This window comes from Thalassophryne amazonica, chromosome 20, assembly GCF_902500255.1.
Source record: "Thalassophryne amazonica chromosome 20, fThaAma1.1, whole genome shotgun sequence".
Lineage (NCBI taxonomy): Eukaryota > Metazoa > Chordata > Actinopteri > Batrachoidiformes > Batrachoididae > Thalassophryne > Thalassophryne amazonica.
Genome location: NC_047122.1, coordinates 23,151,579 through 23,178,938, shown reverse-complemented (window position 1 = coordinate 23,178,938; position 27,360 = coordinate 23,151,579). Strand labels below are relative to the sequence as shown.

At 41.0% G+C, this 27,360-nt stretch overlaps 1 protein-coding gene and 1 pseudogene across 3 annotated transcripts; both read right to left on the bottom strand.

Annotated features, from left to right (window-relative positions):
• Positions 1 to 192: 192 nt before the first annotated feature.
• On the bottom strand, positions 193 to 7,207 carry LOC117501470 (annotated as a pseudogene).
• Positions 7,045 to 26,528, bottom strand: LOC117501709 (polyhomeotic-like protein 1). 3 transcript variants are annotated; one of them, XM_034160675.1, is made up of 15 exons: positions 26,350 to 26,528; positions 24,956 to 25,086; positions 23,771 to 23,881; positions 21,289 to 21,357; positions 19,479 to 19,607; positions 19,116 to 19,268; positions 18,894 to 18,969; positions 17,864 to 18,819; positions 17,589 to 17,724; positions 12,794 to 12,969; positions 11,971 to 12,061; positions 10,433 to 10,520; positions 9,641 to 9,854; positions 7,558 to 7,774; positions 7,045 to 7,477 (listed from the first exon to the last, which is right to left on the bottom strand). In XM_034160675.1, the coding sequence occupies exons 2-15, from the start codon at positions 25,076 to 25,078 to the stop codon at positions 7,326 to 7,328; spliced, it is 2,691 nt and encodes an 896-aa protein (XP_034016566.1). In that variant the 5' UTR covers positions 25,079 to 25,086; positions 26,350 to 26,528; the 3' UTR covers positions 7,045 to 7,325. The 3 variants fall into 3 exon arrangements, with proteins under 3 accessions (XP_034016566.1, XP_034016565.1, XP_034016567.1); XM_034160674.1 differs by having other exon boundaries at positions 24,956 to 25,080; XM_034160676.1 differs by having other exon boundaries at positions 9,641 to 9,836; positions 24,956 to 25,080.
• Positions 26,529 to 27,360: the final 832 nt, after the last annotated feature.

Here is a 27,360-nt window from a genome sequence, read left to right as displayed (position 1 = left end):
CCACAAAATTGATGAACTCACTGACTGAATGCCACACTACTATTATTGTGAACACCCCCTTTTCTACTTTTTTTTACTAATAGCCCAATTTCATAGCCTTAAGAGTGTGCATATCATGAATGCTTGGTCTTGTTGGATTTGTGAGAATCTACTGGTACCTTGTTTCCCATGTAACAATAAGAAATATACTCAAAACCTGGATTAATCTTTTTAGTCACATAGCACTACTATTATTCTGAACACTACTGTAGGTTGAACTTCAGCACACAAAGAAGTGACATCTCCATGTCTCTGATGTGAGCAGTAGTGGAGGCTCTGTCAGTATCATTGGCAAATTCTGAAATCTCTGGGGAATACATTTCCTCATACTTGGAGGCAAGGAACATGGCAGTTACACCAACTACCTGAAGTTGCTTCTTGGGGACTGAGTGGTGCTGAAGAAAACGGTCAATAATGCCTGTCATGTACATAGTTTCCTGCAACAGGGGAAATTTGAGATTCACTTGTAGAAGTCCGTCAATGAGAATTGCACGCATGTGGCCAGTCACCTCCTGTCAACTGAAGATAATTTGGTCTGATGTTCTGCTCAGCTTCAAGGTGCTGGAGATATCTGTAGATTTCCTTCACATATTTGCTGCAGAGCATTGGACTGTCATAGTCATTGGCATCCTTTACATGGGTGTGGAGCAAAACATCTGAAAATGCTTGACACCGGTCAGCATGTTCACAGCCTGATGTTCCCATGGGAGTAGGACATGCTGGTTCAGGTAGTACCTGAGGCAGTACTTCAGGCTCAGGTTTCACATCTTTGGGTTTTACAACTTCAATCGGCTTTTCAGCTTTAATGTTTATTTTAGTTTTCTTTGTGGCCTCTGCTTTGGGAGCTTTTTGTTGCCTCTTTAGTGACGGGAATGTTGTCCTTAATCTCACAAAGAGCCATCTGAGACTTTGTGGTGGGAGGTAAGCTGGCCTTCCCCCCCAAGGTCACTCTTGCTTGAAGCAAGGCAGTGTCTGGTTACTCGTAGAGCTATTTAGCATCTGAAAATATGCGGAAAAACTCAATTTCATGCAATAAAATGCAAATTAATTATTTAAAAATCGTACAACGTGATTTTCTTTTTTAGATTCTGTCTCTCGCAGTTGAAGTGTACCTACAGACCTCTCCAATCTTTGGAGGTGGGAAAACTTGCAAAATCGAGAGTGGATCAAATACTTATTTGCCTCACTTTATGTGTTACCCCATTACATACCAACATTACCAGATTAATATTTTTTAACTTCTTCTTGACTGAAATGTAAATACAACCCCTGGCAAAAATTATGGAATCACCGGCCTCGGAGGATGTTCATTCAGTTGTTTAATTTTGTAGAAAAAAAGCAGATCACAGACATGACACAAAACTAAAGTCATTGCAAATGGCAACTTTCTGGCTTTAAGAAACACTATAAGAAATCAAGAAAAAAAGATTGTGGCAGTCAGTAACGGTTACTTTTTTAGACCAAGCAGAGGAAAAAAATATGGAATCACTCAATTCTGAGGAAACAATTATGGAATCACCCTGTAAATTTTCATCCCCAAAACTAACACCTGCATCATATCAGATCTGCTCGTTAGTCTGCATCTAAAAAGGAGTGATCACACCTTGGAGAGCTGTTGCACCAAGTGGACTGACATGAATCATGGCTCCAACACGAGAGATGTCAATTGAAACAAAGTAGAGGATTATCAAACTCTTAAAAGAGAGTAAATCATCACGCAATGTTGCAAAAGATGTTGGTTGTTCACAGTCAGCTGTGTCTAAACTCTGGACCAAATACAAACAACATGGGAAGGTTGTTAAAGGCAAACATACTGGTAGACCAAGGAAGACATCAAAGCGTCAAGACAGAAAACTTAAAGCAATATGTCTCAAAAATCTAAAAATGTACAACAAAACAAATGAGGAACGAATGGGATGAAACTGGAGTCAACGTCTGTGACCGAACTGTAAGAAACCGCCTAAAGGAAATGGGATTAACATACAGAAAAGCTAAACGAAAGGCATCATTAACACCTAAACAGAAAAAAACAAGGTTACAATGGGCTAAGGAAAAGCAATTGTGGACTGTGGATGACTGGATGAAAGTCATATTCAGTGATGAATCTCGAATCTGCATTGGGCAAGGTGATGATGCTGGAACTTTTGTTTGGTGCCTTTCCAATGAGATTTATAAAGATGACTGCCTGAAGAGAACATGTAAATTTCCACAGTCATTGACGATATGGGGCTGCATGTCAGGTAAAGGCACTGGGGAGATGGCTGTCATTACATCATCAATAAATGCACAAGTTTATGTTGATATTTTGGACAATTGAAAGGATGTTTACGGATGATGAAATCATTTTTCAAGATGATAATGCATCTTGCCATAGAGCAAAAACTGCAAAAACATTCCTTGCAAAAAGACACATAGGGTCAATGTCATGACATAGGGTCAATGTCAATGAGCAGATCTGATTTGATGCAGGTGTTAATTTGGGGGATGAAAATTTACAGGGTGATTCCATAATTTTTTCCTCAGAATTGAGTGATTCCATATTTTTTTCCTCTGCTTGGTCTAAAAAAGTAACCGTTACACAATCTTTTTTTCGTGATTTCTTATAGTGTTTCTTAAAGCCAGAAAGTTGCCATTTGAAATGACTTTAGTTTTGTGTCATGTCTGTGATCTGCTTTTTTTCTACAAAATTAAACAACTGAATGAACATCCTCTGAGGCCGGTGATTCCATAATTTTTGCCAGGGGTTGTATAAAGTTTTAGGTATTACATTTCAGAGGGTACGGTGCATACAATAAAAAAAAAAAACACAATCAGTTTGTTGAAAATTTATAGACTTGGTGTTATTCAATGTGTAAATTTCAGTTACTCTGGGACAGTGGTGGCACCAAGGGGGGGGGGCTTAAGCGCCTCCAATAATGAACCAGGCGCCCTCAGCCCCCCCCAATAATTCTGCCTATAATGTGATTAGTGAGTGACATATTTGTTGATCTCAACTGCAGTTTTGCGCGGAGAATGTCTCAATATTATCAAAATTTATCACACCAGAGTCATCAGGAGGGCCCAGAATATAATCAAGGACAGCACTCACCCCCAGCACAACCTCTTTACACTCCTACCTTCAGGCAGACGTTACAGGAGTGTGAAGTCCAGGACCACAAGACTAACAAACAGTTTCTATTCACAGGCCATCAGGCTTATTAACACATCATACACTACCTCCTCTCCCCTCCCACCCTGAACTGTTTTTTAACTTTTGCCTGTTTACACCAGATTGCACCTTAAATATACCGTACTGCTGCTATTAAAATACTGTTTACATAGGTTTATTTATATTGCTCTGAATACTACTGTCCACATCTGTTACTCGTGATTTGCACTCTCTGAATCGCTGCTCTACATATCTGCACAATAACTTAAGTGTTTTTTTATTTTAAACATTTCGCCTTTTCCTTTCTCTTTTTTTTAAGATTATATTGGTGAATGGAGGAATAGCAAAGTAAGAATTTCATTGTATAGTGTAACTGCCTGTTTCTGCTGTACATATGACAATAAAACTCTTGAATCTTGAATACTGCGTAACTGAGCAAAGTGATGAATGCAATCATTCTAAGTGGTGTGTGTGTGTGTGTGTGCGCATTGATACCACATTTTAGAGGAGCACAGGTGACTAAGACATATACCTTTGTATTTATAAAGCAATTTACTATATATTGTTCATTTCAACAACATTTTGTGGAGCCCCTCCAACTTTTACCCCAGCTCCCCCTCCCCAACAAAAATTTCCTGGCACCAACACTGCTCTGGAATTTTGCAAGAGTGTTGCAACCAAAAAAATAAATAAATAAATAAAAATAAATAATAATAAAAAAAAAAATCAGATTGTGAGAAAACGGATTTTGTTTTTATTCTGTAAGAAAAAAAAAAAAAAAAAAAAAAAAAAATGTAATGTTCTGCTCGTCAAACAAAGATATACAGAAAATTACAGCAAATGTCCAGTCTGAAGGGGGAACAAATCAATATTACAGTTTTAATGGAACTGTGTGAAAACACTGGGTGGGTCCTGGAATAGGTTTCTTAAAATTTAGGGGCAGAAATGGAGAAAAGGGGTGGAGCAAGAGCAAGAACATCGTTACATTGTTAACCCACTCTGCTAATTAAGAGTCCCCCCGCCCTGCACCCAAAGCAATCAAAGGGAATAATGTGATTATTCACCATCAGATGACAAAGTAAAACCTCTTAAATCATTCTAAAGCCACTTTTAAGTAGAAATGAGGTGATAATCGCCTCAGTTTGTTACTGATGCACTGAAATGACGTAGGCAATGCTGCTGCTGTGCTCTGATCGGTCCCCCATCTTATTATGAAATAATGCAAGCTTCAGATGTCTGTCGCTGAGACAGATGATGACTGAAGTGCAGTTTGAAGCAGAAATGAGGTGGATAATCGGTGGATTGCAGCTGATGCTTAGAAATGATGATGCTGATGCTCCAAAATGACGCATGCACAATGAAGGCAGGGTTGAGCGATTAAGCACGCAGCCTGGAATGCACGCAGACACATTTAAAAAAAAAAGACTGGGGTAAAGGGGTGGCGAAAACACAATTATTTTATTTTTTTAACAAAGCTTGCTCTTAGTGAAACTTAAAATGTTACATTTTCAGTTGCATCAAGGAGGAGAAATTAATCATTTATATTTGTTTTATGACAACAGGAAACATTTTGGGTCAAAATTGTTTTTATTTTCTCCCTCCATAATCGCTTAAATTCAAAATGTCACACTGCATCCTAATGTTCAGCACCATCTCACTGTTCTCACAAATAAATTATTTGATAAATGCCACGAAATCATCTTCTAATTAATATTCACTGTTATGTATGATGGGATGTTTCTACGCACATTTGTTCACAAGTTATTCTGTAAATTCTTTTTCCCTCAGCCCCAACCAGTCTCAGCAGAAGACTGCCCCTCCCTGAGCCTGGTTCTGCTGGAGGTTTCTTCCTGTTAAAAGGGAGTTTTTCCTTCCCACTGTAGCCAAGTGCTTGCTCATAGGGGGTCGTTTTGACCATGGGGTTTTTCATAATTATTGTATGGCCTTGCCTTACAATATAGAGCGCCTTGGGGCAACTATTTGTTGTGATTTGGCGCTATATAAGAAAAAAGTTGATTGATTGATTAAACAAATGCAAAAAAAAAAAAAAAAAAAACTCACCCCAGGCAAAACCCCAGGGTGACTGAAATATCAGCAAAACTTTCAAAGATTCCTATTTGTTTTTTTAAAGAATATTCACAGTCACTAATACTAAAGCCAAAGAGCTACAACGGTAAAAAAGCTACGTAGATACACAACGCTACCAGGAAGACGGAGAGTGCCTGTGATTATGGTCGCTACTATTCAGTCACACAGTTCAGGGAAGGCAAGAAATAAACAGGAAAGAAAACATATATTTATAAAAAAAAAAACAAAAAACTTTTTTCCTCTACAACTGGTAGATGTGCGGCGAGGAAAGGCCACAAGGTTCACACATGTAACAACAGCCAAACAAGGCCAAAAACGTAAACCTACATATAAAATATACACATATTACATTAGTTTTCTCAGTCACACATTCAAACATTCTGAGGTCCACAACAACTTCCCCCCCCCCCCCCCCCTTTCTTCAGAATTTCTCTTTACTTCTCAGCACAGCTTTAAAGAACAACGTTTATTCTTAAAACAGCAACTCAGAATCCTATTTTTTCAGCCCGCAGGGTCACACTGGAACGTTCACATTCATCAGGCTGACGGCAAACCGCCAAACCAGCTCGTGACCAGGTCCTTTTAGTCAGGAATGAAAACCACTTTCTGCAGTCTTTTATGTCAACTGACCTCAGAGACACTCAGATATGAACTACATGGCACTGTGATTAAAAAAAAAAGTTGCAGCCACATCAGTGATGAATCACTGTTTGTTGTTTGGGAGACGGTGGCAACAGATGATTCTCTGACATCACCCACCAGTCGTACAGGTTGTAAGCAGCAGGTTCTGACCCAAACAAAGACCTCGATGAGCAGAACATTTCAGATGGAGTGAAAAACTGTTGAGGTGCTATGTAAATGTAGCAGAGCACCTAAACTGCTCACAAAGTAAGATTTTTTTGCTTTTTGACAGCTGTTGAAATATAACAAATGTTCTTGGAACCTTGCGGTCAGTATCCTGGACTTTCTGGATGTTACAGAACAGGCTGAAGCACAAGTACAATAATGAAGCCTGTACTCACTGAAATGTCTTCAGCTCTCAGATTTAAAACTGTCAAACACAATAACTGTTTCAAGATCAGATCTAAATCTGGAGCAAATCATGAACAATTGTCATTTTGATGTAAACAATTCATAACTGATAAAAAATTTGGGGGAGGATTTTTAAATATGAACATTTTTTTTTAATTTGAGATTAAAAAAAACTGTTTTACAACAAGGACAGACTTGTTTAAACTGCATTTTAAGACTGTTTCCAATACGATCAATTGTTAAAAAAAAAAAAAAAAAAAAACCCACATACTGGAGGTGGGCTTCAATTTTTTTTAAGCAAAAAATTTACATATGTTAAAAAAAGGGGCATACACCACAAAGTGCGTTTAAAATGTGTTTTGTCAGAGCAGAAGTCTAAAAACACAAAAATATCAGAAAACCCCAATAAACAGAGAAAAGCAACAAATCTCACTCTCCCCCAAATGTTTTTTGGAGGATGTAAATAACCACTAGATTATTAAAATAGTTGGTAATTCTGTCGTTTGACTAATAATGTCAGCATTTATATAAATAAATAAATGTTAGAAACGTCTTCATGACTGTCATGAGATCAACATGGAACTCCTAAAATAACAATAAAATTCTACCAACAATTACCAACATGAGAGGAAATATTATCACCTATTAAAGCGCTGAAAACACACACACACACTATATATATATTTATATATATATATATATATATATATATATATTTATATATATATAAATGGGAGTTCAAACTACAAACTTGAAACTGGCCACAGGTGATAACGGTCCTGTCCGAAGCCGACTTTTGAAAAGGTGGTGAGGCGTGAACAGAAAAAACTAAAACAAGGTTTGTTCTGAAGTGAGGCTGCAGCAACTAAAGCTAAAAGTCCCACCGTGTACCTCGTGCATCCTGCAGGACCCTCTGGAACTGGTTCGAACCCTGGTCCCAGACCAGGAGTTTGTTTTAAGTGCGCGGGGTAAAGATTCTTAAGACAGTGGACTTGGGGGGTTTTGGCTGCCGCCACCGTCAGTCTCTCAAGTTGTTGATGTGGGCACAGATTTTGAGGGCGGGGCCGAGTTTGATGTTCATGGTGGTCATGAGATGCTCCTCCTTCAGCAAAAGCAGGGCCTGTCCATCAATCTCCTGTGACTGGAACTGGGGGGCGAGCTCCTCACACCCTGTGAGGAAGAGGAGGATGACAGATATACAACTTTTTCCTCAAACACTCATCCGCAGCAGTCCAAATATTCAGTCATACCTTGTAGTGAGGAAATAAACTGTGACACTTCCTCCACGCTCCACTGAGAGGGGCTAGCAAGCAGGCAGCTGGGTGCTGAGGGGTCCAATGGGAGTTGAGGAGGTGGCGGTGGTGGCTGGTGACAGGAAACAGAGGAAGTGGGCGACAGAGACATGGGGTCGTCTTCGTCCTCTTCAGCGCTGGACTCCTCATCAGAATGGCTGGACTCCGAACGGCACTGTGGAAGGAGGAGCAAACCATCCTTTGAGCAAGGCAACCGTGACATTTTCTGCGGTACTGTATGAAAGAAACCCCACAGTTCAGCGGTACCAACCCAGATCAGCTTCAACTTCCAGAACCTAAAATGGAACAACTCGGAACATTCTGACTAATAAGCAGCTTTAAACCCCAAACTTGGTTCATGTTCTAAATCAGAAAACCTGAAGACCTGAAATAAGAATCATGATAAGATCATGATGTAACTCTGCCTCTACAGCCACGCCATGAAATGTCATCTTGAGCCAATCAAGATCCTGAAACTAAAACCTTGATGATGGACAAAGCAGCAGGAAGGTCCAGTGACAGTCCGGATCATGTTTGCCACCTACTGGCTGTTTGTTTAATTGCGCGTTGTAAGGAACATGTTTTTATTTATTAATTTTTTTTTTATCTTCGTTGTCAATGTAATTGGCTGTTGACTACAAATAATGACAATGAGTCAAAGTACAGACTGTCAGCTTTAATTTAATCCAAATCAGGGGATATAAATTTTCTTTAAATGCGAAACTGGCTGGAATATTATGTTATGTTCCGGAGTACAAGTCACCTTTTTTGTTTTATTTTTAACTAGTGTGGGAGGTCCTGCCACATAAACAGAAAAATCATGAATTTGTTAACAGTTATTATTTTTATTATTATAAAGTTTACAAACTAAACAAAATAAACCCCACTGATAAAAGTACATTACAACAATGCAGAGAAACCCCAAATTAAACAGCCAATTTAAAAAACAAAACAAAAGCAAACAACCCTCAAATGGACTTTTTATTACTATGTTCCCAGATGAACAATCTGTGTTCATCTGCATCAAATAACCTCCAATATGTTGTCCATCTTGCTCATTTTGGTAATTTAAAAAGTACTTACATTAAGTAACGGTGCCACAGTGAGCTCCTATCCATTGTTACACACACACAGACACACCCTCAGGAAAACGCTGTTAGCAAATTTGTTCCACATACACAAATTGGTGCGACTTAAGCACGTTTCACACCAGGCCCGTAGTTGCATATGCTGCATATCTAATAATGCAGGAATGTCTGCGTCAGTTGCGCGCGGGTGGGGGTGGGAGAGCCCCAGGCTATAATGAGCAGGTGTGTGCTCTGAATTCTTTTCTAGTTTATCATTCTTCCTGTGAGCGAGGAGCTGCAGCTGGCGCGACACTTCCGTGAGTGGACATGTCCTCTTTGCTGGTGATCGGTCTGTGAGCAGGAGTTAAATAAAGTCCATTAACACAATCGTGAGAGAACTTGAGGAGGTAAGAGCGCCGAGGAGCTGCAGCCAGGCTGTAAGGAGCATTTTTTTCTGTTAATTTTTCACATGTGCTCTTTGAGCGGTATAGTTTTACTGCATTGTGTTACAGTATAAAAAGTTTGACAACAAACCTGTGTGATTTATAGCTCGACAACAGTGGAGCACAGCAGGAATCATAAATTGGCGTCGGGTAGCATCGTATTGTGTGGGTGTGGCATCCAGTCACGTTAAGTACCGTTACGTTGCTTCAACTTGCGTGAAAACTACTACTATTATTTCTGCATCTAGTGTTCTATGCCGAAAATCAGCAAAAAAATTAAGCGTTTAATTTTTTGCATCCGTTTTGCGTCACCCTTTGCATCCCTCAGCATATTGTGGCGTTACGCTGCATAACTCAGCGTTGTCATGACGCAACTGTATGTTGGCCCGGTGTGAAAGGGGCTTTACGTGTACTCTGGAAAATATGGTAATTACACATTAACAGTTAATAGATTTACACAACTCAAACATTTCAGAGCTCATTCTCATCACTGTGAGGACTGTGTGGTAGTTGTGCAGTTCCCACGTTCACCTTGGCAGACAGGGACCGCCCTGCGATCTTGGCACTGGCTATTTCTGAGCTCATCCTGCGGGGAACGCGTCGCCTGGTAACCACGCCCTCCTCCTCAGAGTTGGACAGGTGGCCCTGATCCTGACCTGGAGCGTGATCTCGAACTTGAACCTGACCCTGACGCACGCAGAAGTTCTGCCTGAAGCTGACGTTGTACCTGGGGAACCAATACATACTGTATCGTAGACAACAAGTGACATATACGGTACTGAAGCCAAGACAAGCAACAAAAAATGTACATTTTCCCTTTGCACAATACTGGGTTTAAACTTTCCAGCACGTAGTGTACAAAGGGACAAATATAAAACAGAAATGTAAAAATCATGCCATTTCCAACAATGTCGGGGCATTGTTAATACAGAGAAACATAAGACACTGTTGACTTTAATGTGGAGCAAATTAACAAAATGATGCACAAATAAAATGAAAAACTCAATAGATTAGACTGCAAAGCAATTTACTGCAGGAACACAACCACAGGGAAAAGACGTTATCACAATATTCAGCATCATAATAACACGTGGTGGAATATACAGCTACAGCCACCAGAGAGCGCTCATGTCACCAACACAACACAGCATGAAGTCTGAAACTTTACAAACAAGCCAAAGATACGCCCTCTGTGAGGTCACCCTGATGTCTGAGGAGAACCAAGGGCGGCTGTGAAAACGCTGTGCTGTTAAAATGTGAGAAGATGTTTCTCGGGAGGCGTGCGCTGTATATGAAGATTACACTTCATGCATGGTGAAGTACCTCTTTGCACACGTCATGGAGCAGAACCTTTTGGTGCCTCTGAACTGGCTGGCAGGAGCAAAGTTTTTACAGTACTCACACTTCAGCACTGAGGAGAGAGTTCAGACAGAAGACACTTTAATGTCGGCACAAAATCCTCAATCCTGGAGACAGACATCAAAGACTGTCCAAAGCTGGAGATGGGGGGAAAACAAACAAACAAACAAACAAACAAAAAAAAAAAAACAGTCCAAACCCAGAGATATACAACAAACACGGTCAGGTTTTCAGCATTTCCCACATCATCGTCATCAGTGAACCACAGTGGGGAAAGACGCCACTCTGGTGCCTTCAATCCCAACTCCGAAGTGGGATATTCCCAGTTTTAAAGCTGTAATTAAAAGGCTGTGTGTGTTCCTGCAGTTGAAGGACTAAACATGAAGCCTCATGGGATTTGTTTCTTCACACAGTTTGTATTTTGGTGCTCATTATTGAAAATTAATATTAAAACCTGCAAAACAAAAACCACAGAAACTGAGGTAAAATGCTTGAAATAAATGATTAAAAATAAACTTCTATACAAGGCCTCGAGGTACCCAGACAGAAAGTACCAGGTCCTGTCCTGGTCTGATGAGGACCATAAAGTTGGACTTTCTTGTGTTATCCTCAATATTTTACCTCATGCGCCAGAATTTTATTGTTGTTTTTTTTTTTCCATAAACAATACTGTACAGTTTTATGTTTTAAATGCCAAATCAATCCATCAAAAAAGACCTTGAGGCCCAGTGGGACAGAGTTCTTATCCCTGGACAGTCACGGCTACATCTCTTGTTGGATGCGACGCCAGTCCATCACAGTTTACTTCCACAGCTGAAGCACTTACAGCTGGGGGGACTTGGACAATGTAGATTAAGTGTCTTGTCCAAGGACGCAGACAGGCCATTTGAGTGGGAATTGAACCCCCAGTCTCTTGGATACCAATGCAACACTTCTGGGCTGTTTTCTAAAATTCAATCATTTGTTGCTCCTCAAAGTGTTCTGATGCCAATCAGAGTCATTTGTACTTCAATTGCACCATCACTAAGATGGCACTATAACCTTGAAAATAAATTAATGAAATTGTAACAGTTGCTCAACTTGAACTTCTGATGGTTTCTCAACAATTGTCTCAGAGTCATTCCAGTCAACAGACTTCAAATATTCAGGCATATCTCTACATCTCTACATCCCCTGATGGGACAGAAGGACCGAGACCTCGCTCCTGGAGGACAATTTCAAGGAGATGAAAATAATCTAATGTAGCACCAGCAAACAGAACGGAATCGACCCGCCTGTAGATGTGTCCTGCATACATCTGTATTATAATCTGACACGTGACCCAGGAAACGTCCCCTGAAACTTTGAGTGACGTTCTGCAGCACTTTATTATCTACATTACAATAAAGCACAACTTCACACCATCACAGAAATCTATACACAGCAAAACCTCATCCTGTCTTTGGAATTCAGTCATAAATTAAGAAGATAGTTTAACATATCTGTCAGCATCACTACATCACCTGTTGCCGTGGTAACAGTCTCCGACTGGTTTGTGTCTGGGCTGTCATTCGTTAAATCATCGCCATCCGGCTCCTTCACTGGTCCACACACCTATCAATCAAACAGAAAGGCATCATCAGCCCAAAAGTGTTCGTCCTGAAGAGGACAACACGGGGATTGGAATCTACAATTCTAATCCAATCACATTATTTGCACAAATCTGATTGGTTAATTGTGTGAGATTTCAGACCATAAAATATTGCGTAAACTGTGGCTAAAATATTAAAACCGTTTTACATTTAATGTGTTACTCCGTGCCCTGTCCGCGCACATTGCTTACGCATATGTCAATAATGGCGCCGTCAGCTGAGAGCGAGAGGTTGCCAACCACCATTAAACATGAAGAAGACAAAGACGAAGACAAAAAAAAAAAAAAAAACAACTGGCGGAACAACGACACAGAAATGGATCAATTTAAGATACCATACAAAAGTAGCGATGTGGATTCTGCTCACAGAATTTCCAGTTTGGCACGAAGACGCCTTTGCAATGGTAAGCTTTGACGAGCCGACCACACCCTTTGTCTGCGTAACATTTTTACCGAGCTATATTATTATGCGGATTAAGATGTAGCCTTCAGTGGTGGACACGGAGCCGTGCAAACATTGGAATTGGATTAGAATGGGAGTAACCCCCTTATGTCTGATGACTTGCGGACGTTAATGCTGGATTTTACAGTCGCAAATTGAGTTTTACGTCTAATGGCTATTTACGACCATAATCCAGCATCAATGTCCACAAATCAGACACAAGGGGGTTATTCCCTAAATCCCAGGTACTCACAGGGAAAGGCTCCGCCCCTTCCTGGATGACGAAGCCCTCTATAAGGTGTGTGAGGACGTGAGGTTTTACCACAGCTTGTGGGGGAGAAGGTCGCTCAGCTTTACCACACCCCCCACGGGACACTGGCAAGACAGGTGAGGGAGAAGTGGAGGAGGGAGGAGGAGGAGCGCCACATCCTGGTGCGGGGGGGGGGGGGGGGGGGGGGGTGTTGGAATATAGACAATATGTTTTATGATCAGCAATGTAATTTTCACACCAATCAATAAAAGTTTCCCTTTTAATGTTTTCACCAAATCAAACTATAAAACTAACAAAGTGTTTTTACCCACACTGTCTACTGAAACTATCCGTGGGCTTGTTAAACTAGTTACCAAACTAGTTTAACAAGCCCAGTAGAGTGAAAAAAAAAATAGATGAATGGACATAGAGCTCATCTCTGCGATATTTTTGTCTGCCATCTTGAGTAAAGGATTGCCACAATTTTTGATGCGTTGGCGTTTTTTGAATGGAAATTGATCACTGTAAATGGAAGTGATGCCATTTCTTTTTTAAATAACTCCAAATTAGTTATGCAACTCTGTCAACTGTCTTCTGGTGCACTGAAACCAGCCCCAACCTCCGGCTAACTTAGGCAAGCCTAGAAGAAGAAAAAGTTGCCGTTCCTTGACTGGCTGTATTGCAAGTGGCTCCAAAAGTGAGAAGGTTAAAATGTCCAAATTTAGATCACAAATAAGAATGTTTACAGCCGGGTACAAAAAAAAAAAAAACTGTCCTAATTTTCAACTGCTATGGTGTATACAAACCTCTCTCTCAAAGCAATGGAAATGTGGCACGGCACCAGGTTGTTACATTCTCAGTGCCATCATGCTGATTTTCACGTTCAGGGTGTTCCCTCTCTGTTATCTCAAATAATTTTGCATAAATTTATTTAAATCCATCAGTTTGCAACCAAGCAGAATGATCAGTAAAGCAGATGACAGAATATTTTCAGAGGAATCCTGTAAATGGTGATAGAAGCAGCAAATTCAGCACAAATTAGGCATTACCCTTTTGAAAAATAAATAAATAAATAAAGACAGACGATTGGCCACTTGAATATTCAATAGGCAGCCAAGTAGGGGTCAACAGAAGAATTACACAAGGGTCAAAATTAAGGGCCCCTTCACACATAGTACAAATGTGGTCAAATTGTGCATGAAGCAGGAATCGTATGCAATATGTGTAAAATCGTAGCTGCCTCCAACGCCTCATACACAATACTTTCAATTTCTCGGGAGAGTCCTGGTATATATGTATGTATTCATGTTCCTTCTAATAATAACAACAACAACGATAATAATACTGTTATTACTACTAGCTGAGTTACCCTTTCTCCGCACGGATAATTGAGATGAAATTAAGATGAATTTTAGCCATGTCATTGTATATTTCATGTCACTTTAGTTAAGGTGTAGTAAGTTGCATTGCATTGTGTGCATGTTGTCATCATTAATTTTCATAGAGCAATTTGTGACATTCATGAAACTCAAGTGAATGATGATAAAACATGATATCATGTCATATCACTGCAATGCTCTGGCAACTGTACACAGCAGGTACATTTTAAGTGAAAAAAACACGTGCTTTAACTGGCACACGGCGCGCTGGCCTGTTCGGATTGGTGTGGATTCTTTATTACTCTGTGCATAGTGAACACGCACACACAGTCAGCTTTATATATTAGATTATTATTATTGTAAAACTATAACATATAATGGATTCAGGTGGACCAGCGAATTCTGTCCTTTATAATCAAAATCTTTTAGATGTATAAACCAGACAAAATCCATTATATGTATATATGGGGAGGTGATGGTTTAGTGGTTAAGCGTTGGGCTTGAGACCAGAGGATTCTCGGTTCAAATCCCACCCTGACCGGAAAATCACTAAAGGCCCTCGAGCAAAGTCCCCGGTGTGTAGTGGGTGCCTACATGGCAACAGCCTGACATCGGTGTGAATGTGAGGCAGTGATGTGTAAAGCACTTTGAGCGTCTGATGCAGCTGGAAAAGCACAATATACAACCCCTGGCAAAAATTATGGAATCACCGGCCTCGGAGGATGTTCATTCAGTTGTTTAATTTTGTAGAAAAAAAGCAGATCACAGACATGACACAAAACTAAAGTCATTTCAAATGGAAACTTTCTGGCTTTAAGAAACACTATAAGAAATCAGGAAAAAAAAAATTGTGGCAGTCAGTAACGGTTACTTTTTTAGACCAAGCAGAGAGAAAAAATATGGAATCACTCAATTCTGAGGAAAAAATTATGGAATCATGAAAAACAAAAGAACGCTCCAACACATCACTAGTATTTTGTTGCACCACCTCTGGGTTTTATAACAGCTTGCAGTCTCTGAGGCATGGACTTAATGAGTGACAAACAGTACTCTTCATCAATCTGGCTCCAACTTTCTCTGATTGCTGTTGCCAGATCAGCTTTGCAGGTTGGAGCCTTGTCATGGACCATTTTCTTCAACTTCCACCAAAGATTTTCAATTGGATTATGATCCGGACTATTTGCAGGCCATGACATTGACCCTATGTCTTTTTGCAAGGAATGTTTTCACAGTTTTTGCTCTATGGCAAGATGCATTATCATCTTGAAAAATGATTTCATCATCCCCAAACATCCTTTCAATTGATGGGATAAGAAAAGTGTCCAAAATATCAACGTAAACTTGTGCATTTATTGATGATGTAATGACAGCCATCTCCCCAGTGCCTTTACCTGACATGCAGCCCCATATCATCAATGACTGTGGAAATTTACATGTTCTCTTCAGGCAGTCATCTTTATAAATCTCATTGGAACGGCACCAAACAAAAGTTCCAGCATCATCACCTTGCCCAATGCAGATTCGAGATTCATCACCGAATATGACTTTCATCCAAATCAAATAAATTTTATTTATATAGCGCCAAATCACAACAAACAGTCGCCCCAAGGCGCATTATATTGCAAGGCAAAAGCCATACAAGAATTACAGAAAAACCAACGGTCAAAACGACCCCCTATGAGCAAGAACTTGGTGACAGTGGGAAGGAAAACTCCCTTTTAACAGGAAGAAACCTCCAGCAGTCATCCACAGTCCACAATTGCTTTTCCTTAGCCCACTGTAACCTTGATTTTTTTCTGTTTAGGTGTTACTGATGGCTTTTGTTTAGCTTTTCTGTATGTAAATCCCATTTCCTTTAGGCGGTTTCTTACAGTTCAGTCACAGACGTTGACTCCAGTTTCCTCCCATTCATTCGTCATTTGTTTTGTTGTGCATTTTCGATTTTTGAGACATATTGCTTTAAGTTTTCTGTCTTGATGCTTTGATGTCTTCCTTGGTCTACCAGTATGTTTGCCTTTAACAACCTTTTAAGAGTTTTATAATCCTCTCCTTTGTTTCAATTGACATCTCTCGTGTTGGAGCCATGATTCATGTCAGTCCACTTGGTGCAACAGCTCTCCAAGGTGTGATCACTCCTTTTTAGATGCAGACTAACGAGCAGATCTGATTTGATGTAAGTGTTAGTTTTGGGGATGAAAATTTACAGGGTGATTCCATAATTTATTCCTCAGAATTGAGTGAGTCCATATTTTTTTCCCTCTGCTTGGTCTAAAAAAGTAACCGTTACTGACCGTCACAATTTTTTTTCTTGATTTCTTATAGTGTTTCTTAAAGCCAGAAAGTTGCCATTTGAAATGACTTTAGTTTTGTGTCATGTCTGTGATCTGCTTTTTTTCTACAAAATTAAACAACTGAATGAACATCCTCCGAGGCCGGTGATTCCCAGGGTGATTGCCAGGGGTTGTATGTATGAAAGTCAACACCATATTACAGTGCCGGCAACAAGCAGCATTTTGCTAATAATCACCAGCCTTGAATTACACCCTGCGTCCTTTAGATCTCAGGTCCGTACACAGTTTGAAAAAAATAAACATCCGGTCTTTTAATCGCAGAAATACCATACCTACTTTCCTCAAATCGGCAAGTGTCAGTGCTGAACCTCTGTTATTGGGCACACACAGACTGCTCTGTCTGGTATATGCAAGGGGTTTTTAATGAAAATGCATTGTGATGATGTGGGATGTTTTGTCCGATGTGAGACAAAATTCATTATACAAAATCTGTTATATACGGTGGTTATTACATGGAAAATCATACAAAAGCATTGGGACTTTTGCTTTTGTCCTGTGAGTGCTAACATCCGGTTTATACGATGAGGGTTTAGGTGAGTTTTACTGTATAAGGTTTTTGGAGGAATAAACTCCAATAGTAACAGTACACAAATATCTCATATTAAAAGGAGGTGATTTATATTATAGATACGTCAAATAGACTCACAACTTTATAGTTGTGTTTCTAACATTGTGGGATGGCAATCTACATGCATCCATTTTCCTTTGACCAAATACTATCAAATATGTTGTCCAACACACATTTATTTGCCCATCTTAATTATTTTTGGAATTTAAGAGTCCTTATGTTATGTAACAGCACAGGCTGTGGTGTGCACATGTGTTACAATGAGTTTCTCAAGGGAAACGCTGTGTTACAAACAGAGTTCCACATATAGAATAAAGGTGCAAAGAGTATACATTATTTTCCTCTTAATTTTTTTTGACAAGATGTAACTTATACTCTTGAGAGACTTACTACGATACTTCAGAAAATACCATAAATCATCAAGAAAGGATTCACAATGAGATATTGATGGTAGTTTTACAAAAGTCTTCAAAAGCAGTTTTGAGACTTACAACCATTACCTGCTTTTACTTGATTGGTTGGTAATGTTGAAGCAGAATCTCTGACAGGCTGCAACCGTGGGGGGGAGGGGCCATCATCATCATTGGCTGGCCCGTGGTCAGATTTACGTTTTAGTGAGCCTGGTATTTGCTTTCCCTAAAATTCATTTTAAACATTGCATGAGATTTTGGATAAAAACAAACAAAAACCCCAAAATATGTCACAAAGCATCAATCGTCAAAAAGCACATGCAACTTTTAAAAATCAAACCAGAAGTTAAAAAATAATCACTCACCTGTGATGTGTGACTTCCCACCGATTCACCATTGGTGGTTACCACAGCTGGTGTTTCTCTCTGCTCATCCACAGACAGTGGGACAGAAGAGCGAGACAGCGAAGAACCAGGAGAAGAAGAAATAGTAGCGGATTGTGAGGAGACGGGGCTTGATGCTAGGGGTCCATTCTGACTCTGACTAGAGCTTTGATTCGTCTGTGGATGAACTTTAGAGACTTGGGCCAAAGGGGGAGCCTCCTGGGGTGACTGAAGAGTCTTTAGGCCCGCCCCTCGGGCCATGACCCCACTGTCTTTGGAAGCTATGGATGCCACCATGGTGAGCAGGCTGGACGAGCTGCTGAGGACAGCAGCACAGTCCTGGTTACAGGTGCCCCGTGCTAATGCCACAGCCTGGGTGCTGCCCAGTGTGCTCTGCCTGGCCCCCACAATCTGGACTGGGATGTGAGGAGGCTGGGGAGGCTGGCCGGCGCTGCTTGCAGGCGGCGGTGCAGGCAGGATGGGAGGAGGATTCCTGGAAGTGAGTTGGAGGGGCAGGCGGATCCCCTGCAAAGTTTTGGGTTGGATGGGAATGGGTCCGTTTCCGTGGTTTGGTTTCTCTGCACTCATTGAGGACTTCTGCAATGGCTGCACCACCAGCGTCTGGGTGTTTACTGCCGGTTTGATGGTAGCCGTGCCAACAGAGTACCCGCGGGTCTGTGATGCCGCATTGGACGTTGGGACCAGGATGTGTGTTGCTGTGGCAGCACTGGTTACCGTGGTGAGGGCACGGGGGCCGTGAAGAAGGAGCTGGGAGAGAGGTATGGAAGAAGAGGAGGCTGCAGAGGATGAAGGGTGGGATTTAAGATTGGTGGGTTGAGGGTAAGTGGGGATTTTGATGTGGGCTGGCTGGGGCCCACTTGGCTTAGTGGGGGACTGGGAGTTAGACTGGTGGGATGTTTGAACCATCGAATAAGGACCTGAGGAAAAAATAACACCCATATCATGAGTTAAAAACCACAACAGGAACGGTTTAAAAACCACAACCTCATACCTGAGTCGGTCCTTTCAGGGGCTTCAGTCTTCACACTTTTAGGACTGGAAACACCCCGCAGAGCCAGATTCTGCACCTGGAACATGACAAAATAGTTGCACAGCTCTGCACATTAATATGCAACTAAAAAAAAAAAACATTCATCAATCTAAGTCATCCTGCTAACAGACACTCAGAGGATTAAAAACAGATAGTAAGACATACAAACAAATAACTTCTGACCTGCTCACTCTCAGTTTGGCTGCTGGAGGAAGTTGGTGTCACTTCTGGTTGTTGCTGAGGCTGCTGGGTGACTGTTGCCACGGCGGCGGCGGCCGTGCTGCCAGGCATAAAGATGAGCTGTGAGGAGATGGGGGCCCTCAGAGAACGATTCACCTGTGTAACGGGAAAACACATGGTTCGCTCGGCTTCAGGCACGGAGCATAGTCGCAAGTTCCAACAGAAGAAAACCAGGATCACCAGGAATGTGACCACGATTTCCAACAAAGGAAGAGCCTCAAGTGACACATGGATCCATTACAGACACAAACAACACAAGCTCTGATTTACACATTTTATCTTCATGATTTTCTTTTTTCCCCTCACCCTCAGATACATCTGCCCCTGTCCTCCTGTTGTACCGCTCAGCAGCACTGACTGGCTGATGGTTGACGTGGCCGAGGCACCGATCGGTCGGCTGCTGGTGGTGGACGCTGCTCCAGAGGTCACGCTGCCCTGACAAATGACAAAGCATGGAACATTATTAATCTGTTCCTAAAGAGGTGGAGTTACATCAACGCTGGTCAGAGAGAGAGTATTTATCCAAGGCCAAAATATGGCCATCAGATTTTGCGAAGGTTTTGAATCAGTCTGGCTGTGCTCAGCATAAGTCCAATCCAATTACTGCCAGAGTCTTCAAATTCACAGGGAGCATTCTTGGGACACAGACCCTGGACAAGTTCAAAGATGGCTAACCTTAACCTATTTTAAAAGGTCAAAAGGTCACATTCTGTTAACCATTTTTAGGCTATGAATCATGCAAATCCATTTTGGGGGAGGTGACAGCCAATCAGAGTAGAGAGGCACTGTGACATCACTGGCTGGTCTCTCTCTGGCTGCTAATTCAACATGGCGGAATCCGCTCCCAAACCGCTGCCTTTCTGTGTAAATCTAATATGTGTCTCATATATTATGTAAAAGCTAGCGAGAAACTGAAAAAAAACAAACTGAAAACGCTGTTTTTGTAACCTGATAACACCTCTGGAGTCATTTGCAAGACATCTCGTGGACGTCAGCGTGCTCACGCATCACACGTGGTCAAAGCTAACATCGACTCATCAAAAGCTCACGTATGCGCACACACATGCCCTGCTGCAAACGCAGTTAACATGTAAATAAAGTATTGTTTATGATTGATTGAGTTTATTCTGAGACCCTGCTGAGACCCTGATTCATGCTTTTGTTTCTTCTAGACTAGATTATTGTAATGTTCTATTTTCAGGGTTACCACAGTCCAGCATTAGGGGTCTTCAGCTGGTTCAGAACGCTGCCGCCAGACTTCTGACACATAGCAGAAGGTCTGAACATATCACACCCATTTTGGCATCTTTGCACTGGCTCCCTGTCTCTGTGAGAGCAGATTTTAAGGTTTTGCTATTGACTTATAAGGTTGTTCATGGACTGGCGCCATCTTATTTGGCTGATCTGGTGGAACTCTACGTGCCGGCCCGGGCTTTGCGGTCGCAGGATGCAGGACTCTGTGTTCCCAGGGTGAAGAAGAAGTCAGCAGGTCAAAGAGCCTTTTCGTATTGTGCACCCACCCCGTGGAACAGTCTTCCTGCGACCGTGAGGCAGTCTGAGTCTGTGAACATTTTTAAGTCAAGACTCAAAACCTATTTTTATTCTCTTTCTTATGGATATTTTTTTATTTTATTTGTTTTATTCTTTTACTTCTGTTTTTATGTATTTGAATTTTTTTTATTCATTTCTAATTATTTATTCAATTTTATGTTGGCTTGTTTTCTGTAAGGCGCCTTGAGGCGGCTTTGATTTGGCGCATTATAAGCTAATTCAATTAAATTAAAGTAAATTCTGCAATATCAATATAAACATACAGAGGTCAATGTTGTCAACGATACACATAACACAATAAAGCATAAACGCTTATTTCCATTGTGATCCTTGTGAAATTATCAGATGACAAAATAGAGGGGCTTGATTGAATATGTAGAAATTGTAAATAAGACAATAGGATCTTAATAATGTATATAACAAGAAATGTATAATTCATTTTATTTATACACACACACTTTGCACTGGGATACCAATTAACCACTGTAAATTATAAAGAAGGCAATGCTCATACGGCCGAGGGTATTTCAGCATTGTGTTATGTTTAGACAGTAAGTGCACGTACAGCTGTGGTGCTGGTGGTCTGAGAGCTGCTGCTGGAGGGACTCGACTGACGAGTGGCTGCCAAAGTAGCCTGAACGACAAGAAAAAGCAATGGGAAAAACAGAGAGAGAAGAGAAAAATGAGGGAACAAGAGAAGACGAGGAAAGAATAAGAACATGAGCAGAAGAGAAAAGCATGAGACAAGAACACGTTATAACAGAAGTGAAGAAAAATCAGACGGCAAGAACAAAGATGAGAAGAGGAAAAAAGAAAACAAGAATCGAAAAAAGATAAAAAGAAAAGCAGAAAAGGAAAAACAGAAGGGATGAAGGAAAATAAGCAGAACAAAAGAAAGGAGAACAAAAGAAACAAAAGGAATGAGAGAAGTATGAAGACATGTACAAAATAATAATAATAATGCACAAGTCATATTTTCAACTCAACACAAAAATTAAATTAGTATTGAATTGATTAATGGAAAGAAATACATTTTAATAACCAATTGAATGTTTAAGGAATTTATCAAGCAAATAACCAAAACTTCTTTATTTCAGCTTCTCAACTGTTAATGTAACTAATTATATAAATGTTCTATGTATATGTATAACTATGTTATATGTATAACTATGTATATAAATGTGTTGGGATCTGTTATATAAATGTGATAGTATATAATTTTTCTAACAGTGGTGGATGACTAGAACACTGGTTAGAGCCCGACCGATATGGACTGTTGTGGGCTGATACCAATATTAGATAGTTTAAAAATAAATAAACAAACAAATTCAAAATTGATACAGACATATCTGCTGATATACAGTAGTGTTCAGAATAATAGTAGTGCTATGTGACTAAAAAGATTAATCCAGGTTTTCAGAGTTTGGGGGTCATCTCACAAACTGTCTGCGGCCCTTGGACCCAAAAAGAACAATTTTACTCTCATCAGTCCACAAAATATTCCTCCATTTCTCTTTAGGCCAGTTGATGTGTTCTTTGGCAAATTGTAACCTCTTCTGCACATGTCTTTTATTTACAGAGGGACTTTGTGGGGGATTCTTACAAATAAATTAGCTTCACACAGGCGTCTTCTGTCACAGTACTTACAGGTAACTCCAGACTGTCTTTGATCATCCTGGAGCTGATCAATGGGTGAGCCTTGCCATTCTGGTTATTCTTCTATCCATTTTGATGGTTTTCCGTTTTCATCCACGCGTCTCTATTTTTTTTTTGTCCATTTTAAAGCATTGGAGATCATTGTAGATGAACAGCCTATACTTTTTTGGTCCTGTGTATAAGTTTTCCCCTCTCCAATCAACTTTTTAATCAAACTACGCTGTTCTTCTGAACAATGTCTTGAACGTCCCATTTTCCTCAGGCTTTCAAAGAGAAAAGCATGTTCAACAGGTGCTGGCTTCATCCTTAAATAGGGGACACCTGATTCACACCTGTTTGTTCCACAAAACTGACGAACTCACTGACTGAATGCCACACTACTATTATTGTGAACACCCCCTTTTCTACTTTTTTTTTTACTAATAGCCCAATTTCATAGCCTTAAGAGTGTGCATATCATGAATGCTTGGTCTTGTTGGATTTGTGAGAATCTACTGGTGCCTTGTTTCCCATGTAACAATAAGAAATATACTCAAGACCTGGATTAATCTTTTTAGTCACATAGCACTACTATTATTCTGAACACTACTGTATACTGTATATAAAAAATGGCTTGATTCCTAACATTTCATTATCAAACCTTTAGAACAAAGAAATGTAATTGAGTTTTGATGTTTTACACATGAACTTTATTAAAGATAACTATAAATATAGCCAAAAACCAACCAACGTTGTTGTCATTGTGCCTTCACCTGGATTGACCTAACCTAGCTGGCGGCATAGCAACCACTTATTGCTGTAAACTGCCCACTCTGACTGAAAATGAATGGTAGCTGGTTGCTTTGCCTCTGTCTCTTGTAGATAATGTCACTAAGGGGTGATGGGGGTCCCAGCCACACTTGACTGCAACTGCTAGACAAACTATGCATTAACACTATTCTCAACACAGTGCTATGGTTTATTCAGTAAAATAAACATTTTTACAGTCGGACTCTGTGGACACTTTTAAGGCACTTTGAAGACACACTTTTTTCCCTGTTTTATCATTAGTATTTTATACGATTGTGTGTCTTGTTTTATTCTTTTTATTTATTTTATTCCTTTTACTTACTTATGTTTTAAATTTTTTATTGTGTTTTTAATCTTAATTCATTTTATTCTGCCTTTTAAATGATGTTTGTGAAGCGCCTTGAGGTGATTAGTCGTGATTTGGCGCTATATAAATTAATAAATTTGATTTTGATTTGATTTTCATACTGGGGGAGAGACACAGGAAATGTTTGCAAAAGGCACAGACTGGCTGGTATTATCAGCCAACAGATATATCGGTCAGGCTCTACTGTGAATCCTGTATGAAAATGATGACTGACATCACGTATTCTGACCTTTACCTGCTGCACAGCGGCCAGGTTCTGCAGCTGAGCATTGTTGATCTGCTGCTGCAGCATCAGTTGCTGAAAGTACTGAGCTGCATTAGGCTGCCTCTGCAGCGCTTGCAGCGCCTGCAAGGCACAGACACCATCATTAGACCCAGGAGCGTCCCACACGCTTTAGCATCTATCGCAGTATATTTCAGCTTAAAACAAATGACCGACATGAGCTCAAAGTGCAGACTATAACAACGTATAACATGAAAGGCACAGACATCTTTCATTCTTTCACTGTCAAGTCAGCAGATAAAAGGTCATGAGGTGACTTCAAGCATTACATATTTCTTGCAGTTCAGTTAAATCGATCAGAAAGAAATGTAAAGGTCATGACACAGTATTCTATATGTGTGGAGAAGGATGTCCTCAAAAACTGAGTGAGCGAGCACAAAGACCAGTGAGGGAAGCCACCAAAACACCTGCAACAACTCTGAAGTAGTTACAAACATCAGTGGCTGTCACTGGAGAGATTTTTGTCTGTTGATTCTCTAGTCATAGCTTCAAGCAAGAGTGGAAGACAAAAACAAAAACATAAAAACACACACATGCAAGTGAGATTCTCCCATGCTGCATGCGAGGGAAGCCACCAAGACATATGCAACAACTCGGAAGTAATTACAAATATCAGTGGCTGTGATTGGAAAGATTTTTGTCTGATGTTTCCCTGGTACAGCTTCATAATTGAGTGGAACACAAAGGCAGACAGGAAATACATCAAGGAAAGTGTAGCCCATGTGCTTTCTGAAAACTCTACACTCAGTGTCACTCTGTCTGCTTAACATTCTCTGTGTCACAGTCTTCTTTTAAGTACAGCTTTTTTTTTATTGCTCAAAGTTTAACAACTACAAGTTCCTTTTATTTGCCGACTGTACGCTTTTTTTCTACTGAGACAAATGGCACAAATGTGTCTCAATGGTTCAACAACCTGTTCTTTTGTCAATCTATGTTCAAAAAATTATGAATAAAAATGTTAATGTTAATGTATATTTCTTTTGGATTAAAAGGAGTGGACTTTAGGGTGGACACGGAAATGTAGCTTCAACTGAAAGTTTAGTTTCTGGGGGGTTTTCTTTCTGCACCACTTGCAGCTGAAAAGCACCCCCTGTCTTCCTTACGCTGCAAAAAAAAAAAAAAAATATGCAGGCTTACCTGCACTGCCTGTCGCTCATACAGAGACATGGAATTCATCGGAGAAGGGCGGGAGCTCGTTCCCGAGGCAGTGCTCCCATTGGTCGATGCCCCCTGCTGGCTCTGCTCTCCATCCGCCTCCATCGCTGTTACTACAGACACAAACCATCCATCAGATGGCAAGATATTGAACAAAAAACACCAGAGAACGATCTGCTCTAAATGGACTCAGGGTTCGATACAGCGGACAGCACCCGTCTGGCACCCGGGCATCAAGTCCAGATCCAAAGACACTGTGTACATCCAAGGCAGAGAAAGGAGCTTGACAATAAGGGTCACTTTTTTTCGTGGTGGGAGGAGAACATGCAAACTTGACACAGAATGGACCTGAATAAGGGTGGAATCGAACCCCAGACCTGCATGTTACTTTTTTAACGTGCAGGAAACATGGACTTAATTTAGTGACAACAGGTTCACCTGCAGCTCTCCAGTCCTAGGCACAGCCTGGCTTCACCCAGTTCCAGTCGACTTTCAGCCTCCAAGTTCTGAGTCAGATTTGGACTCACAGGCTGTGTTCACATTAGCAGCTCAAACAGTCCAAGTCTGATTTCTTTTGTCAGGATGTGACACAAATCAGATTAAACTCGAGTGTGAACACAGCAAACATGATTGTTTTTTTCCTTGCTGATGTGGTCTGAGATCTGATTCCTGTCTGAACAGTCGGATCAGGTCACTCACCCAAAGAGAATAAGACGAAAACACGATTCAGATCCCTTCAGCTACCATGAATGTAGTTCTGATCTGGATCGACTTGAGCTCAAGGATCCGGGTCGTCGCTGGAACCTTTTGATTGCAGTCATAAACCATCAGCAGTAACATGAAGCTGACAGCAGAACCGGACGAACAAGCAGATGATAGAACCAGACTGAGGCGCAGACGGTAGAAATGGCCCAGAGTACATTAGAACGAACACAAATGGTGGAACCAAACCGGACGTTAGCCTCAGATGGACCAGACAGAACTGGATATGGCAGAACCAGACCATACAGTAGAACCGGGAAGAACTGTATACGGCAGAACCAGACCAAACAGTAGAACCGGACACAACTGCATATGGCAGAACCAGACCAGACAGTAGAACCAGACAGAAGTGCATACGGCAGAACCAGACCAGACAGTAAAACTGGGAGGAACTGTATACAGTAGAACCGGACAGAACGGCATACGGCAGAACCAGACCATACAGTAGAACCGGGAAGAACTGTATACGACAGAACCGGACTAAACAGCAGAACCGGACAGAACTGTGTACGGTAGAACCGGACAGAACTGTGTACGGTAGAACCGGACAAGCAGACAGTAGAACCTGACCGGCCTCCTGCTAGCATCTACCGGAGCTGACAGTCGGTTCTTACCGTCACCGTTTGTCAGCCTCCTCCCGTACCGGCTCTTCAGCGGCTCTACGGAGCGTCTTTCCAGAGATTTGTGGCTCTTGAAGCTGTAACAGCGGCTCCGTGTTTCTGAAAGAAATAAATCTGCTGCTGGAGTTCTGGAGGGCAACGCCTCCTCTACAATATGATACGTGTTCCGGCGCTACGTGATGACGTCACATTCGACGTAAATGCGACACTGCTTTCTAAAATTTTATAGGAGGAAAAAAAATGTTGGAGTAGGAATAATAATGTGTTAAGTGATTAGTGCGCTTGGTTCACGGTTCAAATCCCACCCTGACATATTCTCCGTGTGATATGGAGAAATGGAGCTGTGTCAGAAAGGGCATCCCGCGTAAAACTTGTACCAATGTGTTGCCGCGGACTTTTCCCCAGCGCCATCTGGTAGCCATTTTTGGCCGATGAAAACATCGCCGAACTTGCTATAAATACATGGAATTTGATCACTTTTCAAATGGGTCAGACTCGTCCATAAAGTCAATGTAACGTACAATGGTTCATTTAAGCTGGGCTTGGTGTATAAATCTCACCTTTCCAGGCAACGAGAGCCGTCAGCTGGCTGTTAGAACCAAGTCAGAGTCAAAACCGAACCAACTGATTTCAATAGACAAGCAATACAGCCCGAGCGTGTTTTTATCAAGTGTCCAGTCGTGGAAGTACGAATAGGGCACCGCAGTCTCGTTTGAACCCTGCGTGATATCGTGGGATTTGACCACTTATGGGGGCAGCCGTTCCCGTTACGCAATATATACACAGCATAACTTCACACAGGAAAATGGTGTACTGTTTTGTTTTCGGCTGCAATCACCAAAGCAGTTGTGAAAAGTGGAGTTTTTTTCAGTTCCTAGTGGAGAAGGGAAGACGAGGCAAATGGGAGCGGTCGTGTCAATAAGTGTTAGCCTACACAGCTACCCAGAGTAGCTATGTTCTCTTGCCTTAGGGTTGCCAACCGTCCCTTGAAAAACGGAATCGTCC

Bases quoted from the DNA above. Each gene is read 5' to 3' on its own strand.
- LOC117501709 (XM_034160675.1), bottom strand. From the start codon at position 25,078: ATGGAGGCGGATGGAGAGCAGAGCCAGCAGGGGGCATCGACCAATGGG. The intron at 23,882-24,955 runs GTAAGCCTGCAT...TGTGCCTTGCAG, and splicing joins ATGAGCGACAGGCAGTGCAG to GCGCTGCAAGCGCTGCAGAG. The intron at 18,820-18,893 runs GTATGAGGTTGT...TTTTTTCCTCAG, and splicing joins CCCTGAAAGGACCGACTCAG to GTCCTTATTCGATGGTTCAA.